Source organism: Salmo salar, chromosome ssa06, assembly GCF_905237065.1.
Source record: "Salmo salar chromosome ssa06, Ssal_v3.1, whole genome shotgun sequence".
In the NCBI taxonomy this organism is placed as follows: domain Eukaryota; kingdom Metazoa; phylum Chordata; class Actinopteri; order Salmoniformes; family Salmonidae; genus Salmo; species Salmo salar.
This window is the reverse complement of record NC_059447.1, coordinates 20,630,626-20,641,901: the sequence shown is the minus strand read 5'-3', so window position 1 is coordinate 20,641,901 and position 11,276 is coordinate 20,630,626. Positions and strand designations below refer to the sequence as shown.

The following is an 11,276-nucleotide window of genomic DNA, read 5'->3' as shown; positions in this document are numbered from 1 at the left end:
AGCACTTCATCACATTTGTGAGAAACCGGTGTCCAGCTTGAACATGAAATTAAAACAACTGAGGCGGATCCCATATCCGGGATAGAAATGTCATTATTCTAATGTCAATCAACTTGTGATTTGGTAGTAACACTGTATTTCAGTTTGATCGCCGTTTTATTTGATCAAATACGTTGAAATAAAATGTTACATTAAGTTACACAATGCGACCTCAATGTCACCTGGTCTGCAAGCATGCAACTTTATTATTGTGTAGGCCTAGACCTAGTGTAGCGAGCTCTTTTAGAGCAATAAGGTTAAGCGAAAGTGACATAACTATTATATTGCAGATGAGTGATCAGTGAATTTAGTTGTCTAAAACAACAACGCTGTATATGAACACTGAATAAAAATGAGCAGTTAAACATGGATTCGGTTCTCTCTCTCTCTCCTGCTCTCTCTCACATTTAATGTAAAGGGATTTATTGGCGTGGGAAACACAGTGAAATACATGGGTCTATGTTTTTGGTTGGATAGGTTTCTCAATTTCTTTCTTAGGTTTTTGCATTCTTCATCAAACCATTTGTCATTGTTAATTTTCTTAGTTTGTCTGCTTGACATTTTTAGATTTGATAAGGCAGCTGAAAGGTCAGATATACTTTAGGCTTTGTAATGACAAGTTTAACTATTGCAGTGAAACGTTTTCTAAAAGGGATTGAATTTGTTGATGCCCAATTGTCTTTTGGTAGGTTTCTACACTACTTTCCTTCCATCGATAGCATGTCTTAGTATTATGCAGTCCCTTTGGCTTTGATGCCTCATGATTGAATATTGCGCTTTTCAAATAGACTGGGATTTTGCTGTGATCTGATAGGTGTGTCAGTGGGCTGACTGTGAATGCTCTGAGAGACTCTGGGTTGGGATCAGTGATAAAGCAATCTACAAAACCACTGCCAAGGTATGAACTGTAGGTGTACCTACCATTGGAGTCCCCTCAAAGCTTACCAGTGACTAAGTACAGACCCAGCGACCGACATAGCTCCAATTTTTGTTGGTTGTTTTGTCGTAGTTATGTCTAGGGGGAAATATTGGGGAGGGAATGTGCTCTTGCACACACATAAACATACATACACACACACACACACATACACACACATAAACTCAGCAAAAAAAGAAACGTCTTCTCACTGTCAACTGCGTTTATTTTCAGCAAACTTAACATGTGTAAATATTTGTATGAACATAACAAGATTCAACAACTGAGACATAAACTGAACAAGTTCCACAGACATGTGACTAAGATAAATGGAATAATGTGTCCCTGAACAAAGGGGGTGTCAAAATCAAAAGTAACAGTCAGTATCTGGTGTGGCCACCAGCTGCATTAAGTACTGCAGTGCATCTCCTCCTCATGGACTGCACCAGATTTGCCAGTTCTTGCTGTGAGATGTTACCCCACTCTTCAACCAAGGCACCTGCAAGTTCCCAGACATTTCTGGGGGGAAACGGCCCTAGCCTTCACCCTCCGATCCAACAGGTCCCAGACGTGCTCAATGGGATTGAGATCCGGGCTCTTCGCTGGCCATGGCAGAACACTGACATTCCTGTCTTGCAGGAAATCACGCACAGAACGATCAGTATGGCTGGTGGCATTGTCATGCTGGAGGGACATGTCAGGATGAGCCTGCAGGAAGGGTACCACATGAGGGAGGAGGATGTCTTCCCTGTAATGCACAAGCTCAGTCGATGATGCTGTGACACAGCGCCCTAGACCATGACGGACCCTCCATCTTCAAATCAATCCTGCTCCAGAGTACAGGCCTTGGTGTAACGCTCATTCCTTTGACGATAAACGCAAATCTGACCATCACCCCTGGTGAGACAAAACCGCGACTCGTCAGTGAAGAGCACTTTTTGCCAGTCCTGTCTGGCCCAGCGACGGTGGGTTTGTGCCCATAGGCGGCGTTGTTGCCGGTGATGTCTGGTGAGGACCTGTCTTACAACAGGCCTACAAGCCCTCAGTCCAGCCTCTCTCAGCCTATTGTGGACAGTCTGAGCACTGATGGAGGGATTGTGCGTTCCTGGTGTAACTCGGGCAGTTGTTGTTGCCATCCTGTACCTATCCCACAGGTGTGATGTTCAGATGTACCGATCCTGTGCAGGTGTTGTTACACGTGGTCTGCCACTGCGAGGACAATCAGCTGTCCATCCTGTCTCCCTGTAGCGTTGTCTTACAGTACGGGCATTGCAATTTATTGCCCTGACCACATCTGCAGTCCTCATGCCTCCTTGCAGCATGCCTAAGGCACGTTATCTTTGAAAGACAGGGTCCTGAAAAAGGGCCGTTTATTTTTTTGCTGAGTTTACACACACACACATACATACACACAAATACACACACAAACATACACACACACACACACACGTATACAGACAAAGTCTACGTACTGGCCACAAACAATTTATCCAAAAAGAAACACATTCAGTCGCCATCAATGTCGCTCTCTTAACCTCCTCACCTGGTCACTCACCACTAGACAATGTGCAAATGAGTCTCCAACGTCCCCCTGAAATACCATGTTGTTCGCATTGTTATCAACCTATTAATTACAAATTCACAAATCCATTGTCAATTCTGAAACGGGAGACCTTTAACTATGCGGTGACACAGATAGGGCCCCAGCCTTTGTTTGACTCAGATGATGACTTCCATGCTATCTGCCTTTGAAAATGTCACCCGCTTTGCCTCATTCTGTTGCACGCACCCCCTACTCCTTGCTGTGTGAAACCCCCCACCTGTGACTTCATCCCTCTTTTTTCAGAGAGAGAGAGAGAGATGAAGAAATATGAGGGGAGAAGCAAGTCATGGGAGAATAATCAGAGCAGCTGGGGTTACACAGAGTCAGCACTGAAAAGGTGTGAAGTGGTATAGGGGAAGAGTTGAAGTTTTACTTGAAAGTAAGTTCTATATAATAATAAACATATGTATTTTATTTATCGCTTTTCATTACAAGCAGAATCTCAAAGTCACTTTGAAAACAAAATAAACCAGAAACTATTTAACAAAACAAATGTAGGGATCTGTCAGTATTTTGGCAATGGTCACCTTCAGATGATTGGCAGTTCAGAAAGGTAGTATCTTGAGAGGAGGGAGCATAGATGTAGAGACATCTGACAGACAGGCCACGGAGCTCCTCAACGGGCACCTCGTCGTCGTCCACAGTCACAGCTCCTCCTCCGTCTGGAGGCTGGATCATCCACTACTGAAATGTAGCACATATGTACATTTGTAGTATACTGTAAGTACTAAACTGGGTATTTGTGTTTGAGAAAACATGTTCTTGATAGCGACATTTTGACATCACACTTCTGAACTGTGTCATCATACCCAACATTCCTACTGTACCCCTGTAGAAGATTTGATCAAGTTTAAATGTGTATTTTTAAAGTGTTTTGACACTTTATTCAGATAGTGAGGAAATAGACAAGAGGGAGAAACAGTGGGAAGGGTGGACACAGGGATTGAACCCTGGTCTCCGGATGGGATTTGTATGTAACGTGTTAGGGAGTGTTACCACTACACTGTAACTCTGCACATTAACACTTGCTTTGCATAAGCAGAAATGTCTGGTGATCAAGTGAGTGTGAGGTGGCTGATGACCACAAAAAAGGTGCAGGTGAGGATTCAAATGAAATGTGGGTTTGACATCCAGAAAATTAGTTTTTCCTGTAATCAGATTACAAACTACTCTGACATCATCGTCGCGTTTGAGCAGTATTGGCTAATTATGCCACCTTTGGTCAGTGCTTTGTCTCCATAAAGGTCTCTGGGTCTATCTCTCTCTCCTATCTATGACTGTCCTGGTTGGGAGGATGTGCGTGTGCAAGTTCCATGTCTACCTCGTATGGCTGAGGACCCCTTTATAAACCAATACCAGGTCACTGGGGAAGTCACACAACACTCGCCACCACAGAGACTGAGAAAAAAACAGCCCAGTCTACCACTGAAGAATCTATTCTCTCTCCTTGTATGCTCACTCGTTCTTTCACCTCCTGGGACATGATGTGGAAAACACTGGTATTAGCTGTGTGTCTGTTAGTGGCTGGGGTGCAGGGGATGGAGCGCCCCACGTATGGAGTGAAGCTATGTGGCCGGGAGTTCATCCGGGCGGTCATCTTCACCTGTGGAGGATCTCGCTGGAGACGGTCACTCGGGAGTGCAGGTGAGGCATGCCGGCTGGACAAGCCTTTTATTGGGTCATTGTGTTTCTAAATTGTGCACATTTAGATTCTAGCCAAGCAGTAATGCACCTGATTCAATTTATCAGTGATTTATGGTTTGCTGAGTAAAGGGAAAGAACTATGTTGGCTTTTTTTGTATCACTGGCTTTGTCCATTGGAATGTATAACATCCACACATTTTTTTACATTTTTTTAAATGTATTGTGCATTGGTCCAAACACATCAAGACAGTAGTGAAGAGGGCACGACAAGCCTATTCCCTCTCAGGAGACTGAAAATATTTGACATGGGTCCTCAGATCCTCAAAAAGTGCTACAGCTGCCCCATCGAGAGCATCCTACTGGTTGCATCACTGCCTGGCATGGCAACTGCTCGGCCTCCAACCGCAAGGCACTACAGAGGGTAGTGCGTACGGTCCAGTACATCACTGGGGTCAAACTTCGTGCCATCCGGGACCCCTATACCAGGCGGTGTCAGAGGAAGGCTCAAAAATTTGTCAAAGACTCCAGCCACCCTAGTCATAGACTGTTCTCTCTGCTACCGAGTGTCAGTCGGTACCGGAGCACCAAGTCTAGGTCCAAAAGGCTTCTAAACAGCTTCTACCCCCAAGCCATAAGCCTCCTGAACAGATAATCAAAGGGCTACTCAGACATTGCCCCCCCCCCCCCTTTTACGCTACTGCTACTCACATTGACTCTGTACCAGTACCCAGTGTATATAGCCTCGCTAGGGTTATTTTACTGCTGCTCTTTAATTATTTGTTACTTTTATTTTAAAAAATGACTTATCTATTTTTTACTTGTATTTGGCACAGGTGACAAATAACATTTGATTTGAAATAGAAACACAGTAATCTTTGCCTTTTGAATGTATAAATTAAGCAGCACTGAGAGTCAATATCACATTTAAACACTCCTATTATAAACTGCATTTCAGGAGACTTCCCTCAGGACCCTTTCAGCTCCCATGACGAGGACTCATCTGAAGGCTGGAACCCAGACTCCCAGGTCCCAGAGAGTCCCTTCCAGCATGTCCAGGAGGGTGGGGTGTTCATCAGCAGGCCAGCCCGCTCCCTCATCTCAGAGGAGATACTGGAGGCTCTCCGTATGTCAGACCGTAAGGGCCGTGATGTGGTGGTGGGCCTGTCCAACGCCTGCTGCAAGTGGGGCTGCAGCAAGGGAGATATCAGCTCCATTTGCTGAGAATCCACCGCATTCTCTCCCCTCCCATGCACACACATAGCCCTACACATACCTTGTATTTTCTCATATCTCTCTCTCTCGGTTTTTCTAACTGCTCTCCCCAGTAATTCCGAGTTAAAGTATCATGTTAACTGTGCAGGGAGAATATAACCTTATTCTCCATATAGACCCAGTCGGTATTAGATTGAACGTGATGACCCTACCTGCCTGTAAAACAACCTGTGTTTACCTAGGTTTCCTCATTGGCTCACAGCAAAAACGTTATCTTTTTCAAACGCAAGTTTCTCATTGTCTGCTTGTTTTAGTCAATTACAAAACTCAATTTAAGAAAAGTACAACATGTCTAAAGATTACTTTTCAATATTGCCTCTCCCTAGCGTTCTCACTACTTAGAAAAACGTAATATTGTAGGGCTTCCCTTATTATGCCCTTTTTCATGACAATGCTAGCAGCAACTTGAGTGAGAGCTAGCTACCGACCGGGACATTAAGCTAGCCAAGACCAACAGCACAAACAATCTGACTATCCAGCCAGTGGAATTACAAACGGACAGTATGAGCTAAACAAGTTAAATGTGTTAACCGTGATGACATGTTTTCCACACACATAGCTACGTATAGCCTACTTGGACACCGCGTCCCCACATTTCCCACACCGAATAGCCTGAAGCCACAGGGCTCTTCTCGCAGGCTCTATTTCCCAACGTGGGACCATTGCGAACCATAGGTCGGAATTTCTGACCTGGCTACTACATGTACATTGAACAACACAGGAGTATTTTGGCATGTTTTGTTATTTCTGTATAACAAAAAAATCTGCGGGTTTCCCCCAATTTATGGGCGTGGTCTACGGGAATTCCTTATTATTATGTCATTACCGACTGGGACTGAATACCGATATCTTCCTGTCTCTATACGTGTGGAATTTGGCTACCTGTGATGAAATGTGGTTTCCAGACCTCTTTCTCCATTGCTGTTTTTGGATCCTTCATACTTTTTGTCCATTCACTGTCGTCATTCACATGGCCCTTATTTTATTTTTTAATCTGTCAAATCTGTTTTATTTTGGATTATGAACCTGTTATAAAGGTTTTAATAAAGATTTGATTTGCTTAACATTCTGACTTTTGGTATGTTTTCCCACCAGCCACAGATAGGGCCAATGCCAGAATCATGACATAGGAAAACATAGGGCCATAGGACATAATGGAGTTGGCCTATGACATGTGTAAAGCAACTTTTAATTCTACTGCACAAAAATATTGCGTTTTGAATAAAATGACTCATTGAAATGGAGCACAATCCCACTGGAATAAAACACACTTGACCCCTCAAAGGAGCCCCTAAGGGAACTGAACAAAACTGATACAATCTGGAAGTGGCAGTGGCCTACATAAATTCATTTATTATGTTTCCAATACTATTTACATGTTAAAAGTATATTCTGATTACAATTATTATCTCTCATCTTTTCACTAAATGCAATCTATTAGCTTCCAAAATGTAAGTAGGTATAAGGTATATCTAGCTGTCGGATAACACCTTCTCATTGAACGGCTCCGCCTGCACTTTGAAAAACCCACAGTGCATTAAGTGAATGTTGGAAAAAGATCCTGGTTCCCTTCTAAACATAGAAATGTAAATGCAAAACGGATTCGGGCCACAAAATAGGGGAAGTGAACTGGCAAAAGAGTTGAGTCCTCATTCAAAGGAAAGGGCAGTGTGAATACAAAGAGAACTGAGATATTTCGCTTTTTTTTTTACACCAGAGTTCACTTTAAAGAGGACTGAGATCAGTTATTTTAAAGAGGACTGACTATATGTGAAAACACCCTTATTATGTAGGGTTAAAATTGATGCAATAGGGGATCGCTGCCAAAGGCAATTTCCGTAAAACAAAGTAGGCGGGTCATAGACAGATCACGGAGCTTTTTAGAGATGTGTCCACTTCCTTCGGGGCTCATTACACTCCGCTTTGCGGATCATAGACAAGCTGTACGCGTGAGAAATAGTTAGGTCTACACACATATCCAATCTAGTTTCTGCCATATTGCTTTTACCTATTCAGTCTGATCATTTCGAGTGAAAGGGAGTGAGCGAGGATGCAAGGGAGGAAGCATCGTTTGGAATGAAATACAGCCAGTGTGCAGCGAAAAGCACCCAAACTTCTGCGCACGTAATTCATTCAATGTACAATAGAATGCTGGCGAAAGATGGAAGTTCCGTTATTTTGATGTCTTTCTTGATGACGAGGTAATAGCTCTTATTTTTCGAACCACTTATTTTTCAACATAACTTACAGTTTGCCGAAATCATATTGATCATTAGGCCTACCAGTATAACGTTTTTAGACTTGAAATAGTACAAGACTTTGCATGTTCACTCTCATCTCTATACTTATGGCTATGGTAAGCTAATTTGCATCATAACATGACAACAATGGTTAATAGAAACCAGATGCTTTTGTCATCATGTGCTTTTGGCTTAAAAATATGTATGTAGGCTACACAATACACAGAGTGGCAGATATGTCAGTGGCGAAGACAGTGACAGATATGTAACCAATGATGTATATAAACCCTGGATTGCTGATTGTTATGTATTGGCCAGTGTAGGAACACCAATCTATAGGAATGAATGAAATTCTACAGTATTTCCATTAAATATTTCAAGGACGAAATTACATGTATTTTTGTAATTTTTGTTGTTGTAGTGGGGCAGTAACATTAGTAATCTCTAAAAATTGTACTTTAATAAGGAAGACATTTGTATATATTTAAAATGTTTATGTTAAGCACACATAATATAATTTTAAAGTATGTATTATTTTACTAGGCAAGTCAGTTAAGAACAAATTCATATTTTCAATGACGGCCAAGGAACAGTGGGTTAACTGCCTTGTTCAGGGGCAGAACGACAGATTTCTCCCTTGTCAGTTAAGATGTCTATAATAGAATACATGTGGCAAAAACGAATGTTGACATTAATACATACATTTTTATAGCTTCCAAAGTATTTTTTACAACAGTAAGGGAGGGAGTGCCAAGCTGGAGGCACAGTGGCTTCAACACATCGCCCCCAAGCAGTCATCTAGTGTATATATAAATCATTGGCTGTAACACTGAAAAGGTTTGCACGTTACTGTGTGAACAACACCTACCACCAAAGATCATTCTTGTTTTACTCCAATGTTTGTAAACAATGTAAATGTAAACAAACACTGTCTAGCCCCAAAGCATGGTTAAAACTATAATTTTAATATCATGCATGGTCAGTCCTTGCATCCATAGCCCTGTCTATGAATTTGAGAGTGGTTACATTTCTCCAGGCCCATCCCTCATCTTTTTACCAAAACAGAGGCGGTTGACCACTTTGATATTATTTCAATTATATATTTCCACACTATGAGGTTGGAATAATACTGTGAAATTGTGAAAATTATGATAATGCCCTTTTAGTGTAGGAGCTGTTTGAAATGTCATTTCAGCCTGTTTTGGTGGGATGGATATTTTACCTGCCTGGTGACATCACCTGGCATTAAATGAGTTAATAGACCAATAAGAAAGAGAGTTTCAAACCTCTTTGCCAATAACAGCTAGTTTTCAGTTTGACATTCCCTACTCAGATCACTCCCAGACAGTCCTAGCAAAATTCTTGCTTTATAAATTGCTCTTTGCTAAGAAGCTATGTTGTTGTTGTTGATCATTTCAATTGAAAACAATCACAGTAAGGTACTTTTTATTTGTTACCCAGAAATTATTTGATATTGATATTAAATCTGGCTGCATTTGTCACGTCCTGACCAGTAAAAGGGGTTATTTGTCATTGTAGTTTGGTCAGGGTGTGGCAGGGGGTGTTTGTTTTGTATGTTTCGGTGTTTTTGGTTTATGTTCTATATTTTCTATTTCTATGTGTATATCTAGTTTTCTAGTTCTATGTTGGGTTTTTGGCAATGACCTCCAATTAGAGGCAGCTGGTTGTCGTTGTCTCTAATTGGAGGCCATATTTAGTTGGGTTTGTTTTCACTTGTGTTTTGTGGGTGGTTATTTTCTGAATAGCCTGTGTGCCTTATGGAACTTGTGGTGGCTAATTTCTGCATTACCAAATGAGAAGAGTTACAAACACACCAGTCCGAGTTAAACTACATCTTTAATACTTAAGATACTTTTGCAAAAGTACTTGACCTTCAATAATGCACTCTCTCGAATGAACTATTGAACAAGGTGATTACAGAATGGCTACAGGGATCTTTTATAGCAACGATACACCCCCTTCAACGTACATTGACAAACCACAGATACTGAGTAACAGTTCACTAAGGTTAAGTTTTGTATGACAGATATCAATAAAACACATCAGACAGTAACTGCTATGTCAACAGGGTTCATTATATAGCCCAGTATCTGGTCTCCTTAGAACCGTCCCTCCCTGGTACGGTATTGAACATAACTATTTCATCCAATGGCATATATCAATTGTCAACTCTAGATACTCCCATCTCAAGTAAACCCCCTCTTGACCCCACTCCTGGACAGGCTCACTGGGGGGAGTGAGCCTCTAGGCCATATATTATCACAGGATAAGTGTGAGATCTAAGAGAGGACATACAAGGGTCCATTTACTGCCATAATCCTCCCCACAATAAAGAAAAGGAGGGAGTGACTTGCTCACAGACATTGTGGAGACAAGTCATTGGATCCCCATTAATCACGCCATCCCTTCACATGGTTTAAGAAATAGGTAAAGATACATTCTCATGACGACAAGTCTGACCTCTCCCCTCTCTGGGCCCCAAGTGTCTGAGCCCCAGCTAAGGTAGACATGCAACTGAAAAGACACCAGAGTCCAATGGACACTTTCTAATGACAAGTACCTCAAATAAGCATATTATACTAATAAAACATCTTAATTATCTATGTTACCCAACTAATACTGATTCGTCCACGACAAACTGTTTCGTCGTGTTGTTACTTTTGTTTAAGTGTTCACGTTACTTCAAATAAATTAAGAAGATGAGCACTTTACCCGCTGCGCCTTGGTCCAATCCTTACGAGGTCCATGACAGCATTGGACCTTTAAGGGTGTGTGTGTGTGTGTGTGTGTGTGTGTGTGTGTGTGTGTGTGTGTGTGTGTGTGTGTGTGTGTGTGTGTGTGTGTGTGTGTGTGTGTGTGTGTGTGTAAGTGTAAAAGTTTTGTCTGTGCGTGTGTGTCCACGTGTGTGTGTGAGAATTCTGAAACATTCATACACCTGCCATTCACCACTCATTTGGTGTGTGTGTTTTCCATAGGTGCTGATGGCATAGTGGTGTGAGTAATGGCATGGCCCAGAGTACCATGCCTCCTGCTGATCCTGCTGCTCTTACTGCACTCCTGCTTACCTCAACCAGGTGAGTCCTTCACACTGGACTGATCCCAGATCTTTTTCCTGGTAAAGTCATGTGACCAGGAAATTCTCCTTGTGACTATTTATAATCTTTATTTGACACACCCTCAGATCCACCATTCCCTGAGCTCTGGGGTTTCTTCAAATAATTTAGATGGACTAAACCGTAATGCTGATCTATATGTTTGATCTGATTGTATGTCTCTGTTATTAGTTCATTCTTATTATTAAACACTGAACTGTTTCTTTTATACTGTTTTTCACACTGTGCATTCATGTACTGTATTCTTCACATATCTCATTTTAATACATCTACTACTGTACATTGCATTTTTGTTAAACTGTTTTTTCATACTGTGTATTTACAGTGCATTTGGAAAGTATTCAAACCCCTTGACTTTTCCCACATTTTTAAGTTACAGCCTTATTCTAAAATGTATTAAATTAGTTTTTTTCCCCTCATTAATCTAC

The 11,276-nt window shown here is 41.7% G+C and overlaps 2 protein-coding genes across 3 annotated transcripts in view; both read left to right on the top strand.

Moving 5' to 3' along the window:
• Nucleotides 1–3,939: 3,939 nt before the first annotated feature.
• On the top strand, nucleotides 3,940–6,538 carry LOC106606562 (relaxin-3). The gene is made up of 2 exons (XM_014202852.2): nucleotides 3,940–4,202; nucleotides 5,158–6,538. The coding sequence occupies exons 1-2, from the start codon at nucleotides 4,010–4,012 to the stop codon at nucleotides 5,421–5,423; spliced, it is 459 nt and encodes a 152-aa protein (XP_014058327.2). The 5' UTR covers nucleotides 3,940–4,009; the 3' UTR covers nucleotides 5,424–6,538.
• An 833-nt stretch (nucleotides 6,539–7,371) lies between these two features.
• The window catches only part of LOC106568321 (interleukin-6 receptor subunit beta), a 37,938-nt gene continuing 34,033 nt past the window's right edge, over nucleotides 7,372–11,276 (top strand). For both annotated transcript variants that reach the window (XM_045719918.1, XM_045719919.1), the window contains exons 1-2: nucleotides 7,372–7,675; nucleotides 10,711–10,809. In XM_045719918.1, coding sequence (XP_045575874.1) covers nucleotides 10,737–10,809 — 73 coding nt within the window. In that variant the 5' untranslated portion in view covers nucleotides 7,372–7,675; nucleotides 10,711–10,736. The remainder of the gene's footprint in view (nucleotides 7,676–10,710; nucleotides 10,810–11,276) is intronic.